The 16,114-nt window shown below is 37.9% G+C and overlaps 1 protein-coding gene and 1 pseudogene across 10 annotated transcripts in view; one reads left to right on the forward strand and one right to left on the reverse strand.

Moving 5' to 3' along the window:
• Positions 1 to 16,114, forward strand: part of CPLANE1 (ciliogenesis and planar polarity effector complex subunit 1) — a 152,935-nt gene that overhangs the window by 124,367 nt on the left and 12,454 nt on the right. For 9 of the 10 annotated variants that reach the window (XM_074386588.1, XM_074386562.1, XM_074386576.1 and 6 more), the window contains 5 exons: positions 1,275 to 1,305; positions 1,786 to 1,914; positions 11,465 to 11,630; positions 15,018 to 15,076; positions 15,915 to 16,082. In XM_074386588.1, the coding sequence (XP_074242689.1) occupies positions 1,275 to 1,305; positions 1,786 to 1,914; positions 11,465 to 11,630; positions 15,018 to 15,076; positions 15,915 to 16,082 (553 nt within the window). Of the gene's footprint in view, positions 1 to 1,274; positions 1,306 to 1,785; positions 1,915 to 11,464; positions 11,631 to 15,017; positions 15,077 to 15,914; positions 16,083 to 16,114 lie in introns of those variants that run through there. The other variant, XM_074386598.1, reaches the window with a different exon arrangement.
• Positions 10,819 to 11,270, reverse strand: LOC120364251 (cytochrome c oxidase subunit NDUFA4 pseudogene; annotated as a pseudogene).

Raw genomic sequence — 16,114 nt, forward strand, 5'->3', positions numbered from 1 at the left:
TAAAATCCTTGATTTGGAGATTAATAAATTAAACAGAACAATACGTCTTCAGGAAAACAAGTATTTCATATTAAAACCATGTGAATGTATAAGTCTTAGGGACAGATTTGGTTTATCTCAATATAATAAAATCTTAAGGAATGTTTTTTGAGAAGAGATGTCAGAACACTTTTTCCTATATTCTGTTTTTAGAATTAAACATATAGAAGATTGAATAAAGTGTTTTTCTTTGATGACATATAATTAATACTGGACAAGACTTAAAAATTATATTTTGGGTCACTTTTTTTTTTTTGAGACAGAGTCTTTTTTTCATCCAGGCTGGAGTGCAGTGGCGCAATCTCAGCTCACTGAAACCTCTGACTCCCTGGTTCAGGTGATTCTCCTTCCTTAGCCTCTCAGGTAGCTGGGATTGCAGGCACGTGCCACCATGACCAGCTAATTTTTGTATTTTTAGTAGAGATGGGGTTTCACCATGTTGGCCAGGATGGTCTTGATCTCCTGACCTCATGATCTGTCCGCCTCGGTCTCCAAAAGTGCTGGGATTAGAGGCCTGAACCACCATGCCTAGCCTTTGGTCATGTTCTTACAGGTAAATTGCTTCTGGATTTAAATAAGATATTTTCTAAAATATATTACTTTTAGGTTACCAGATATTTGTTTTTTGTTTGTGTATATTTTATAAAGTAAATTGCACTCCAGTACTGTAAACTGTGTACTAAGCAAAGAAGGATTGTAATTCCTGACATATATTATACAAAGTACTCAGGATAGAAAAGTAATAATCTTATACTGGCTGAGTGCAATGGTTCATGCCTGTAATCCCAGCACTTTGGGAGGCCAAGGCAGGTAGATCACTTGAGCTCAGGAGTTCAAGACCAGCCTGGGCAATATAGTGAAGCCCCATCTTTGCAAAAAAAACAAAAATTAGCCTAGCATTGCAGCACACACCTGTAATCCCAGCTATTCAGGATGTTAAGGAAGGAGGTTCACTTAAGCCTGAGAGTCAGAGGTTGTAGTGTGTTGTGACCATGTCTCTGCACTTAGCCTGGGTGACAGAGTGAGACATGGTCTCAAAAAATATGTAGATAGTATTCACTACCAGATAGCATATTCAAGAGGAGGATAAATATGCTGTAAATGTATATCTATAAACCAATTTAGAGGTGTAAAAGTATTTTAATTTCTGGTTATATAATTTCTAAACTAGATTAATAATTGAAAGTAAAAAAAAATGACCTGAGATTTTAATTAATAATGTTTTTTTTATTTAGGTATGAATAGCAATGATGAATTATTTGAAAGGTAAATATCTTAAGAATTAATTCACAATTTTCTTTAAAGTTGGGTGTAGATAGTGGAAATTTTGTTGTTCATTATGTGTGTGAACTTTTACATTATACATATCTTTGTGGTTTAAAGGAATATAAGTTTTCATTAGGTATGGAATATTTTTAAGACATTGAAGATTGTTATATCCCTTATGGTTTTAGCATAAGTAATTAAAATACAATAGACTATATTTACTACATTTTGTTATGTAAATATGGATTAAATTTAAACAGGCAGAATCTATAGAGGTTTTCTTCTGGACCAAATGTTTGCTTTTTAAAGAAAGTCTACCAGGACATTACTTTTTCCCTGAGAGATACTAGAATTACAGAAATAGAAGAAACAGTAGATACGTGTTTATCATTTTGTGTTCATTTGTTACATGTTTATTTTTGCTTAGTAATTAAGTTGTAGATACTGATTTATATTTCTTAATTATATTTGCAAATGAAGTGTTTCACTAGATCCACTCCAGATGACTGGATTGACTGATATTGCAGACATTATTGATGACCTTATAACTAAAGATGGAATTTCCAGTGAAGAGCTTGGCTTAATAGAACAAGCTAAGAGCATCTCCAGGTAATCATTGAATAATTCATTTTTAACCTGTTTAAAATGCTTCTGGTTCAAGAATGTTTAAAACTTGTCATATTTAATGTGATTTTTATGAAACAAATCTGAAGTTTAGAATAGATTTTTTCTTCATGTTTTGTTATGTGTATATGCCATTCTCTTCCTTTTTCCCTATCAATATATAGTATATAACTGTATCCCGTGAGTTTTTCCAAGAATCACTCTAAGTGCAACATATATTTAATCCTGTCTCTAACTAGAAGTAATGAATAATTTAGTTCATAGCATTTTACCCTGAAATGAATCCTTAGTATATATTTTAAATATCCTTTCTGATCTATCATGCAAATAGAAAACAGAAAAGAGCAGGAGTTGCTGTTTTTATATCAGATAAAACAGACTTTAAGCCAACAGCAGTAAAAAAGGACAAAGAAAGACTTTACATATTGATAAAGAGTTCAATTCAACAAGAAGACTTAACTATCCTAAATATATAAGCATTCAACATTGGAGCACCTACATTAATAAAATAAGTACTTGTAGACCTGTGAAACTATTTAGGCAACCACATAGTAATAGTAGGGGACTTCAACACCCCACTGACAAAGTTAGACATATCTTCCATCAAAGCAGAAAACTAGCAAAATCTGGAATTAAGTTAGACACTTAACCAATGAACCTAATAGACATCTGCAGAATGTTCCACCCATCAATCACAGAATATACATTCTTCTCATCTGCACACAGAATATACTCCAAGATTGACCACATGCTTGGCCATAAAGCAAGTCTCAATAAATTTAAAAAACCTGTAATCTGACAGAGCTATTAGGTCAGAGAAATAAATGCAAGGCATCCAAATAGGAAATAAGAATTCAGATGATCTCTTTTTCGTGGCAATATGATTCTATATCTAGAAAACCTAAAGACTCCTCCAAAAGCCTTCTAGAACTGATAAATGACTTCATTAAAGTTTCAGGATACAAAATCAATGTAAAAAAAATCAGTAGCATTTCTATGCACCAATACATTCAAGCTGAGAACCAAAGCAAGAATGGTGTCCCATTTACAGTAGACACACACACACACACACACACACACACACAAACACACACATTCTCATTCTCTTCTAACCAAAGAGGTGAGAGATCTCAGCAAGGAGAACTACAAAACACTTCTGAAAGAAATCATAGATGACATTAAAAAAAAAAAATGGAAGACATCCCATGTTCACAGATTTAATAATTCAGTATCCTTAAAATGACCATACTGCCCAAAGCAATCTATAGATACAACACTATTTCTATCAAACTACCAATGCCGTTTTAAATAGAATTAGAAAAAAGCTGTTCTAAAATTCATATGGAACCAAAAAAGCAATCCTAAGCCAAAAGAACAAAGCCAGAGGCATCACATTACCTGCCTTCAAATTATGCAAGGTTACGGTGACCAAAACAGCATGATACTGATACAGAAATGGACGTACAAACCAATGGAACAGAATAGAGAACTCAGAAATAAAGCTGCACACCTACAGCCTTCTGATCTTTTGACAAAGTTGACAAAAATTGTGGGAAAAGACAGGGAAGTGACTCCTTCTAAAGGCTGTGAGAGAGTTGGTTAGCCATAGGCAGAAGAATGAAACTGGATACAAAAATTAACACAGATGGATAAAACATTTAATTATAAGACCTCAAACCATAAGAATCCTAGAAGAAACCTAGGAAATACCATTCTGGACACTGGCCTTGGAAAAGAACTTATGACTAAGTCCTCAAAAGCAGTTGTAACAAAAACAAAAATTGACAAGTGGGATATAATTAAAGAGCTTCTGAACAGCAAAATAATCAATAGAATAAACAGACAACCTACATAATAGGAGAAAATATTTACAACTTAGGGATCGAACAAAGATCTAATGTACAGACTCTATAAAGAACTTTAACAATTGAGTAAACAGAAAACACCTATATTAAAAAGTGGGCAAAAGACATGTACAAACACTTCTCAAAAGAAGACATTATTTTTGTTCATTATTATTGAACAAACTAGTTATTGAAATTACAAGACCTCATTATTTTCTGGTAATATTTTCTATTAACCAGAAAACATTGTACAAAAAGGGAAAACAATTCCACTAATTTCTATTTAATTATTTGATTTATCTGCTGTATTATATATAACCTTATATTAAGATCATGTTAAATCCTAACTTCCTAAACTAATGTATTTAATTACCTTCAATTATTTTGTTAAGTTAATGATCATGTTAGCAATAGTCTATTAAATGTCAATAATTAGAATAAAAACTAAATATTGGCTGGATGCAGTAACTCACACCTGTCATCTCAGTACTTTCCAGGCTGAGGTGGGAGGATCATTTGAGCTTAGGAGTTTGAGACTAGCCTGGGGAACATGGCAAAACCTCATGTCTATACAAAATATTTTTCCAGGCATGGTGGCTCACGCCTGTAATTCCAGCATTTTGAGAGGCTAAGGCAGGTGGATCACCTGAGGTCAGGAGTTTGAGTCCAGCCTGCCCAACATGGCAAAACACCATCTCTACTAAAAATACAAAAAATTAGCCAGGCGTGGTGGTGGGTGCCTATAATCCCAGCTACTAGGGAGGCTGAGGCAGGAGAATCGCTTGAACCTGGGAGGCAGAGGTTGCAGTGAGCTGAGATCACGCTACTGCACTCCAGCCTCAGTGATAAGGGTGAAACTCTGTCTCAAAAAATAAATAATTATTATTAATAATAAGAAAAAAATTAAATATGGTTTTTGCTTTTGGAGATAGAGCTCTAAGACCAAGTAATTTCAGTATTTATGAGTGCTCAGGGGAAGAAAATCAGTGAAAGAAGGCAATCACAGCAGTTCTTATAATTAAAGGGCAAAGAAAGAATTAGATGTAGCTAGAATTTGTGCATTAGAAGAGGAGAGTGGGACTAGCTGAGTGTGGAGACCAGAGGCAATAACTGAGTTCAACCTATTGACAAGCAGTAAGGGGGTTGTCAGAAAGCGCTTTTTTTTCTTTACTGTTTGCTTCAGGGGATAACTGATTTAATATCTGTTAACCTCCCCATCCCCCAAGTAACTGCATTCTGGAATTTCAACTTTTCTTCCAATTCTGAAACCTGTTTTCTGCACTTAAAAAATGAAAGATTACAGGTTATCAAAAACAAAATATGTTGGGAAAGTACTCATTACTTCTTTGACTTATATTTTTAACTGCCTTAAAACTATTTCTGTATATTCTTCTATTCAGACAGACATTCACTGCAACTTATAACATGAAAGATGTAAGCAAGGATATATAACTGTTTCAGTGAACAGATTTGGTGAAGTGCCTTCTGTTTTACGACTTTAAGTTCATCACATTTTGTTGACTTCTGACATTCCTTTTTTCCTAGATTGGAAGAAAGATCTGCTTATGTAGTTTGTTTTTAAAATGTGCCAAATGCCTGCACATTAACAAGATTTTTAAAAATAAAATTGTATAAAACATTTAATGTATTTGACTTTTGGGGGAATTAGATGCATCACTACTGCATTACACTGTATCACAACTGTATTACAGCTTCATTAACATTAACTGGTTTACTTTCATAACATTTCTGAGGAATCTGTTCTGTTTGCAGAGGTTCAAGAGAAAGGCCTGTTGATAAATTGTCTAGTTGCTTTTGTATAGTTACAAATACTTTATTCACATTGTTAACTTTTTCATTATTCATAATGTTTATGTTAAGATTAGTGGTAACTGGCTTTGCTAAGTCATTTTGGCTGGCTATGTGAAATACATTCCTGGACTTCTGCCCCCTTAATTTGTTCTTGGTCTTTGTCTTTGATAAGCACGTGCAGGTTCTTTTTTTCTTTTTAAATTAACTTCCATAGATTTGGGGGGAACAGGTGGTGTTTGGTTACATGAGTTAAGTTCGTTAGTGATAAATTGTGAGATTTTGGTGTACCCATCACCTGAGCAGTATATACTATATCCAGTTTGTAGTCTTTTATTCCTCACCCACTTCCCACACTTTCCCCCAAGTCCCTGAAATCCACTGTATCATTTTTATGCATTTGCATCCTCATAGCTTAGTTCCCACTTATGAGTGAGAGCATATGATGTTTGGTTTTCCCTTCCCAATTTATTCCACTTAGGATAATGGTCTCCAGTTCCATCCAGATTGCCGTGAATGCCATTGTTTCATTCCTTTTTATGGCTGAATAGTATGATGTGTATATGTATACCACAATTTCTTTATCCACTCATTGCTTGATGAGCATTTGGGCTGGTGCTATATTTTTGCAATTGCGAATTGTGCTGCTGTTAACATGCGTGTGCTAGTATCTTTTTCATATAATGACTTATTTTCCTCTGGGTAGATACCCAGTAGTGGGATTACTGGATCAAATGGTAGTTCTACTTTTAGTTCTTTAAGGAATCTCCACACTGTTCTCCATAGTGGTTGTACTACAGTCCCACCGGCAGTGTAAAAGTGTTCCCTTTTCACCACATTCCTGCCAACATCTATTATTTTTTGATTTTTTGATTATGTCCATTATTATTTTTTGATTTTTTGATTATGTCCATTCTCAGTGTAGTAAGGTGCTATCACATTGTGGATTTGCTTTGCATTTCCCTGAACATTAATGATGTTGAGCATTTTTTCATATGTTTGTTGGCGATTTGTATGTCTTTTGTGAGTTGTCTCTTTATGTCTTTAGCATATTGTTTTGATGAGATTGTTTTCTCTTGCTTATTTGAGTTATTTGTATATTCTGGATATTAGACCTTTGTCGGATGTGTAGATTGTGGAGATTTTCTCCCACTCTGTGGATTGTTTACTCTGCTGATTGTTTCTTCTGCTGTGTAGAAACTTTTTAGTTTAAATTCCACCTATTTATCATTGTTTCGTTGCATTTGCTTTTGGGTTCTTGGTCATGAAGTCTTACCTAAGCCAATGTCTAGAAGGGTTTTTCCTATATTATCTTCCAGAGTTTTTATGGTTTCAGGTCTTCATCTTGAGTTGATTTTTGTATAAGGTGAGAGATAAGGATCCAGTTTCATTCTTCTACATGAGACTTGCCAATTATTTCAGCACCATTTGTTGAATAGGGTATCCTTTCCCCCTTTATGTTTTTGTTTGTTTTGTCGAGGATCAGTTGGCTGTAAGAATTTGGGTTTATTTCTGGGTTCTCTATTCTCTTCTATTGATCTATGTGCCTATTTTTATACCAGTACCATGCTGTTTTGGTGACTATAGCCTTATAGTATAAAGTCATAATGTGATGCCTCCAGATTTTTCTTTTTGCTTGTTCTTTCTTTGGCCATACGGGCTCTCTTTTTTTGGTTCCATATGAATTTTCAGATTGTCTTTTCTAGTTCTGTGAGGAATGATGGTGGGGTTGTTGGTGGTGGTGGTGGTGGTTTTTTTTTTTTTTTTTTTTTGAGATGGAATCTCACTTTGTTTCCCAGGCTGGAGTGCAGTAGCATAGTCTCAGCTCACTGCAACCTCCACCTCCTGGGTTCAAGCAATTTTCCTTGCTTAGCCTACATAGTAGCTGCAATTACAGGTGTGCACCACCATGCCCAGCTAATTTTTGCATTTTTAGTAGATACTGGGTTTTGCCATGTTGGGCAGACTGGTCTTGAACTCCTGACCTCAGGTGATCCATCTGCCTTGGCCTCCCAAAATGCTGTGATTACAGGCCTGAGCCACTGCGCCTGTTCCTGGTGGTAGTAGCTTGACAGGAATTGCATTGAATTTGTAGATTGCATTTGGCAGTATGGTCATTTTCACAGTATTGATTCTACCCATCCATGAGCGTGGGATGTGTTTCCATTTGTTTTTGTCATCTATGATTTCTTTCAACAGTGATACACGCATGCAGGTTCTTCTGCTCCAGGTGAGGCCATCTGCATGCAGCACAGGGCTTTAAGATAGAAATTAGAGCCAGTTAGAAGAGTTACTTCAGTAGTTTAGAGATGAGGTGATCAGAATGGTGACTGTAGGGTAATAGGTGTAAGTAAACACTTGGAGGCTATCAGGTGGGAAGAGTGACAGCTTTTCTACTTGGGTGACTGAGTTGATGGTGATTTCTTTAGTAGGAAAAAGAATGCAGAGGCAACATGGGGAAACCCTGTCTCTACCAAAAATATAAAAATTAGCCAGTCTCATAACCCAATCTCAAAAAAATTTTTTTAAAAAATAATTTTAAAATGCCGTATTGTATTAATTTTGCTTCCTTCCCTAAGAAGGACATAATATATCTTTTGTTTGTTTGTTTTTTGAGGCAGGATCTCACTCTGTCACCCAGGCTGGGATGCAGTGGCATGATAGTGGCTTATTACAGCTTCAACCTCCCCAGGCTTAGTTGATCTTCCCAGCTTAGCCTCCAAGTAGCTGGGACCACAGGTGTGTGCCACTGCACCCAGCTTATTTTTACAGTTTTGGTAGAGACGAAGTTTCAAAAACACAAATAAATAAGCAAATTAATTAATTAAATTAAATTAAATAATGGCCCAGCACAGTGGCTCACGCCTGTAATCCCAGCACTTTGGGAGGCTAAGATGGGCTCAAGACCAGCCTGGCTAACATGATGAAGCCAGGTGTGGTGGTGCATGCCTGTAATCCCAGCTACTTGGGAGGCTGAGGCAGGAGAATCACTTGAACCCAGGAGGCAGAGGTTGCAGTGAGCCGAGATCATGCCATTGCACTCCAGCTTGGGCAATAAGAGTGAAACTCTGACTCAAAGAAAAAAAATTAAATAAAAAGAGAATGCAGTTTTAGATATAAGGTAGCAGAAGAATATCAAGTGGTAATATTCATTGGTAAATTAGTTTTAATTCCTCTGCAAAGCAGATGGGATTTTGATGAGCAAGAGATTTATTTGGAGAAATGCTTGTGAGGGAAAAAGGGATGATGCCATAAAATTGGGGACAGCTATCAGACTGCAGTTCTGATGTAGATCTGACCCTGTGCTGGGGGTTCCCAAAATCACCTCCAGGTTCAGAAATCCCCTAGGAGGATGCACAGAACTCAGCATGTAATTTTCATGGCTATAATTTATCCTAACAGGAGGCAAAAGATATATGGAGTAAATTCTGGGGAAACCAGGCACAAACTTTTAAGAATCTTTTCACAGTGGAGTCTCACAGAATGCACTTAATTCTTCCAGCAACAAGTTGTGACAGCATGTGTGAAATGTCTACCAGGCAAGCCCAATAGAAACTCAGTGCCTAGGGTTTTACTAGGGGGATACTGCCTGGCACGTATTAAGATTCCAGACTCCCAAAAGGAAAGCAGATACTCAGAATAAACCACATTGTTTGTGTTTGTGACTGGTCTTCTGTTCAGGAGGGTGTCTTCTTCATACACTGGGTGATGCATCTGTCCCAACTCCCCGTCTTTTACACTTGATCTTAGCCAAAAGGCCAAGAAGCGACACCCCATCTTTTAAAAAGAAATTTTTTAAAAATTTTCTTTTTTGGAGGTAGAGGGATGCTACTTTGCCCAAGCTGGGCTTGAACTCACAATTGTCCAACTTCAGCCTCCCAAGTAGCTGGGACTACAGGTGCATGCCACTGTACCTGGCCGCAAATTCCCATTTTGCACCACCAATTTTCTCAGACCACTCCTAGTACATGTGTGTTAGTTCAGATCCTCCAAGAAGCTAATCCCACCTTAGCTTCTGCTTTACTGGGGGAAATGCTTGTAAGAGAATAGGGGAGTGCAGGGAAGAAGTAAGGAAAAACATCAGACTACGATGGAGCTCTGAGCCCTCCCTGTAAAGGAGAGAAGGAAAGAGGGTAGGGGAGACAGAGTCTCAGTACACTGAGTAGTTGTAAGACTGTTTCAGCCAGGTCAATGGTAAGTAGTAAGGAAAAGCATCAAACTACGATGCAGCTCTGAGCCCTCCCTGTAAAGGAGAGGGAAGGAAAGAGGGTAGAAGAGACAGAGTCTCAGTATACTGTGTAGTTGTAAGAATGTTTCAGCCAGGTCAATGGTAGAACCTCAGGCCAAAGTCACCCACACAGTCACCTGTGTCTTGCTGGAATGGGCCTTCCACAGCATCCCTGCCATGCTTAGTCCCTTAATTTGGGAAGTCCCTTAATTTGCCATACTATGGGAAGTGTGGCATGAGCCTAAGCATGGGAGTAGATCTAGAAGGGCAGCTGTTGGAAGTCACCTCTGTGTCAGAGGTTTTTTGAGACAGTTTTCCTCTGTCACCCAGGCTTGAATGCAGTGGCGTGATCACTGCTAATGGCAGCTTTGAGCTCCCAGGCTCAAGCGATCCTCCCACCCACCTCAGCCTCCTGAGTAGCTGAGACTACAGGCATATACCATTACACCTGGCTAATTTTTGTGTTTTTTGTAGAGAGGGTGTCTCATCATCTTACCCAGGCTGGTCTTGAATGCCTGGGTTAAAGCAGTCCACCTGCCTTGGCCTCCCAAAGTTCTGGGATTACAGTCATCAGCCACTGAGCCAGCCGTGTATTAGAAGTTTTGAAAGTTATAGGGATAGTGCAGGGAATAAATTATATTAATAGATGAAGAAGTCAAAAAGGATTTAAATGATGTCATTATTATGCATTGCATACCTGTATCAAAATATCTCATGTACCCTGTAAATATGTACCCACAAAAATTTAATTGTTTTTTTAAAAAGCCAAAAAGAAAACCTTTAAGACATTAATTTTGAAACACTGAGCAGAGAAGAAAGGAGCCAATGTAGGAGGCTACATAGTGTTTTGACAGTTAGGAAAAGACCCAGGTAAGATAGAGTTTAAAGAAGAAGGGAAAAGAGTTTAAAGCAAATGTTATGAAGAAATCGTTAGTGAGCTTTGAGTCCATTTTTAGTGGATTTCAGGTAATAAATTGGAGTTGACTAGAGATTATAAGTATATACTACTTTTCTTTTTTTTTTTTTCCAAGTTTTGGTTATTAATTCATCAGTGTAATCACCAATAGATTACATTAACATGATTTCATGCATTTCGAGAAGAAATATTTCCTGGTTCAGTGGAAAAATGTGCGGATAGCTTCTGAAAGACCTTCATTTTAAAGCAGCTTTACATTTCATTTAGAAATCTGGACGTTCGTTCTTCAGTTTGCTGTAATCCACATTCACTGAGGAACTTGTATTGATCATTGGGACTCAGTTTGTTCCAGGGCTCTGGGTTATTCTTTTTGTCCCAACAAACATCTGGATTGAACAGTGCCAAACACAAGAGCTACAGGGCTGTTTCACCACCTCCAGCTCCAATAAATACAAAGAGGGTGATCAAGCTCGGATACTTCTTGGCCTGACCTAAGATGTGGCAGAGCATGTTTGCGGCAGAGACCTTCGATTGGAAAGAAGAAAATGAGCCCAGCCACCAGGCCCTGGGCTAAGTAGTATCTGCACTGACACTGTGCAGACTTCTAAAGTCACCTTGTATATACTACTTTTCAAGATGGGGAAAAATCTTTCCAGATAAATAGTGTGTAGTCATGATATATCTTATCTGCATAACAAGTTTAAAAGCAAATGATGTCTTGCTTGTTAAATTTCTCAGAATTCAGCATTCTTCTGGCAGACATTCACAAAGAACTGACAAGGAAAGAAGAGAGGTTCGAGCCTGGATGAAAAGAAAACGTAAAGAAAGAATGGTGAAGTACTTAAATGAGCTGGCAGAAAAGAGAGGGAAAGAACATGATCCTTTCTGTCCCAGAAGCAATCCAGTAAGTCTGCAGTGTCAGGGGTAATGTAATGGAATTATAGAATATGTGTAATTACTTTCCTGTCAAATTTTCAAGAAAGGGATTAACATAATTTGGATACATTTTAAATTTGGCATATAGAAAAGACAGCATTTTACTTAAGTCAGGAAAAGCTAAGAAATTACCTTAAAATGTTGCAAGATAAAACATTAGCTGGGTGTGGTGGTGCATGCCTGTAATCCCAGCTACTCAGGAGGCTGAGGCAGGAGAATTGCCTGAACCCAGGAGGCGGAGGTTGCGGTGAGCCGAGATCACGCCATTGCACTCCAGCCTGGGTAACAAGAGTGAAACTCCGTCTCAAAAAAAGAAAAAAAAAATGTTGCAGGATATTGTGCTAACCAGGTTATACTGAATTATCTTAAAATATTTTTTTGTCCCCCAGGCTAATAATGGCTGTAGCATTTTAACAAAAGGAGGAGGTTGAGTGATTGGGTGACCAACTGGAGTTGTTCCTTTCCTTTTTTTTTTTTTTTTTTTTTGAGACAGAGTCTTCCTCTGTTGCCTAGGCTGGAGTGCAGTGGCACAATCTAGGCTCACTGCAACCTCCGCCTCCCAGGCTTAAGTGATTCTTCTGCCTTAGCCTTTCAAGAAGCTGGGACTACAGGCGCATGCCACAACACCTGGCTAATTTTTTTTATTTTTAGTAGAGACAGGGTTTCACTCTGTTAGCCAGGATGGTCTTGATGTCCTGACCTTGTGATCCACCCGCCTCAGCCTCCCAAAGTGCTGGGATTACAGGCGTGAGCCACTGCATCTGGCCGTTCCTTTAATTTTCAATCAGAGTCAATGGCAGTTGAAACAATTGACTATGTGTATTAAAGCTATTTTAAAAACTCATTTTTAAAATTAAAAACATTTTCTAGGCCTGCTCCCTTACTTAGTTTATGACATTTATTTGCTTAGAAAACTTTGAGGCTGGGCATGGTGGCTCAGGCTTATAGTCCCAGCACTTTCGGAGACCAAAGTGAGAGGATCGCTTGAGACCAAGAGTTGAGAACATCCTGGGGAACATAGTGAGACCTCATCCCTACAACAACAACAACAAATTAGCCAGGTGTGATGGCACACACCTGTAGTCCCAGATACTCAAGAGGCTGGGGCAGGAGGATCATTTCAGCCCAGAAGTTTTTTTTTTTTTTTTTTGAGACGGAGTTTCGCTCTCGTTACCTGGGCTGGAGTGCAATGGCGCGATCTCGGCTCACTGCAACCTCCGCCTCCTGGGTTGAAGCAATTCTCCTGCCTCAGCCTCCTGAGTAGCTGGGATTACAGGCACACACCACTATGCCCAGATAATTTTTTGTATTTTTAGTAGAGACAGGGTTTCACCATGTTGACCAGGATGGTCTCGATCTCTCGACCTCATGATCCACCCGCCTCGGCCTCCCAAAGTGCTGGGATTACAGGCTTGAGCCACCGTGCCCGGCTCAGCCCAGAAGTTTGAGGCTATATTGAGCAGTGATTTCACCACTGTACTCCAGCCTGGGTGACAAAGCCAGTCTCTGTGTCTACAAATAAAGCAGAAGCTAACAAATAAAAGAAAACTTCAATTTTCTGTCCACAAGTTACCTAGAAAGAATAAAAATATATATATGTATATATATATACATATATATATATATGTATATATATATACATATATATATATATGTATATATATAGTCCAATAGGTGCCAACAAAACAATGTCACTTCTGTGTGTGTGGTTTTTGTTTTTTAACTGTCAGCATTTATTTACTGAGCCCTAAGTACGGACATCACGATTGCTAGGTCAGTTATATTTTTCTTCAGATGGTAAAACAAAGCAGTGTTACTTTGATAGTCAACATTACTATGAAAATTACATTTAGATTACAGTTTATCTTTTAATCTGAAATAAAATACAGTATCCCTTCATTTTTTCAGCATGATTAGGAAAACAAATTCTTCAGGTGAATTTTCCAGATTCACTGTCCCATTAAAACACCAAATGGTGCAAAAGTAGGTAAACTATTGTTTAAAGTGTACAGTTTACTTACCTGTCTCTGAAAAGAGCATACTGGTGTTAACATAATATTTTCTTGATAGCCCAGGAGACATGGTAGTGACCTCCAGGGCTACTGAGGTACATGACCAGAATCTTCAAGTGTGTGCATGTGTATTTTGAGTATGTGTGTATGTGTGTGTGTTTCCCCTCCCTATGCAGAATGGGTTCTGACATCACCTTTTCTGTCAGTGAAATAAATACCCAAGATGGTTAGAATTGTGTTAAAATTTAGAATATATTGGCCAGGAATGGTAGCTCATGTCTGTAATCCCAGCACTTTGGGAGGCTGAGATAGGAGGATCACCTGAGGGCCAGGAGTTCAAGATCAGCCTAAGCAACATAGTTGAGACCTCATCTCTACAAAAAAAGGAAGAAAATGAAAATTAGCTAGGCATGGTGGCCCATGCCTGTAGTCCTAACTACTCAAAGTGGGAAAATCACTTGTGCCCAGGAGTTTGTGGTTATAGTGAGCTGTGATCATGCCACAGCATTCCAGCCTGGGCAACAGAGTGAGCTCTTGAATCAAGCAAATAAACTAAAGATATAAGAACTGCTTGGTTCATAGATTTTATGGTCTCATTCAAGATTGCAAACAGTTGTTGTTTTGTTTTTTAACTTCTATTTTAGTAAAGGGATGGGATTAGTGAGGTGTTAATGTAATTAAAATTTTCATTTGAATTTCTATTAGAAATCAACAAGACCTTTAATTTCTTAGTGACTACTTCTCTACAGGACCTAGAAAAAGTGAATTTACTTCCAAGTATCTGTTTTTATATACATAATTGTGTGTGAAAAGAACCTCACATGTAACTCATTCCAATAGTTCTTAATGTTCTGGAATAGTACGTATGTGTCTGACATTAGTTGTTTGCTTTCTGGTGTATAACTTGAAGAGTTTACAAGTCACAGTCAATACACTATAGTAGGTTTCTGATAAACATTTTAAAACATAAAAATGATTATTTTAAATGTCTAATTTCTGTTTTATTAACAAGCTCTTTGTCAGATTAATCAAAAGATTGAGTACAAAGCATAGGTGCTTCCACCTAAAATGTTCCTACTTTCCATTTTTAGTGCAGGTTCTCTCCTTATTAATTCAATAAAATGTATTAATTGAACTAGTAAAATAGATTTTGCATTCCGCTTATTAAATTGGTTTTTAATTACATGATGTTTTAATTTAACATTTTTATGTTTTGTGCTAGAGTAGGAAGCTTCATCAAATACAACAGTGTTTTATACTGTATTCTAAATAACAGAATTATGTCTAATGGTTTAATTATTTGGATTGAACAGTAATAAACCAACTGGATATTTCTTATGCAGCTTTACATGACTTCAAGGGAAATCAGGCTGAGTCAAAAGATGAAGCATGAAAAAGACAGGTGAGTTTGGTAGCTGTAACCCTGTGTGTTCTCTCTAACTTCCTTACCTGAGTCATAGATTAATGCCTTTGGAATTCTGTTTTCACAATAGTCTCTTTTTTGTCAATAAATAGAAAATTATGGGAGATATCACTGCAAGGAAAATGATGAGACTCACTAGCCTTTTTACAAATTGGCTTTCAAATATTATGTGTTTCATTCAGTTTTTATGACTTTTATTTCTGCTGTTCTCCCTTTCCAACCCAAATATGTAAATCCATTTGGGAAATGCTCCAGAGACTATAACTACAAGTACCTTTAATAATACTGCCTTATCATTTTCAGAAATCTGATTAATAGAAGGATGTGAGAAGCACTGAAGAAAGAAAATGCTAGGTGAAATTAGCTGGGCGTGGTGGTGGACGCCTGTAATCCCAGCTACTTGGGCGGCTGAGGCAGGAGAATTGCTTGAACCTGGGAGGCGGAGGTTGCAGTGAGCCAAGATTGCACCATTGTACTCCAGCCTGGGTGACAAGAGTGAAACTCTGTCTTTAAAAAAAAAGAAAAAGAAAATGCTAGGTGTTCTTCAAACACTGTATTCCCTCTGGATAGATCAGGCATCCCCAAACTTTTTACACAGGGGGCCAGTTCACTGTCCCTCAGACCGTTGGAGGGCCGCCACATACTGTGCTCCTCTCACTGACCACCAATGAAAGAGGTGCCCCTTCCTGAAGTGCGGTGGGGGACCGGATAAATGGCCTCAGGGGGCCGCATGCGGCCCGCGGGCCGTAGTTTGGGGACGCCTGGGATAGATGAACTGAAAGTGACTCTTAGTAAATGATGTTTAATTTATCTACAGATTGCTGCTCTCTCAACACTACACTCGTCGAATCTCACAAGCATACAGTCTGATGAATGAACTGTTATCTGAGTCAGTACAGCTACCAACAACTGCATGGAAACCATTGCCTAACAAATCCAGCCCTACTCAGTTTTCCAGATATCAACACTGCCTTTCTCCAAGAGGGTAAGACAAGGTTTGACATGCCATTTGGCAAG

This window comes from Saimiri boliviensis, chromosome 1 (genome assembly GCF_048565385.1).
Source record: "Saimiri boliviensis isolate mSaiBol1 chromosome 1, mSaiBol1.pri, whole genome shotgun sequence".
Classification (NCBI taxonomy): domain Eukaryota; kingdom Metazoa; phylum Chordata; class Mammalia; order Primates; family Cebidae; genus Saimiri; species Saimiri boliviensis.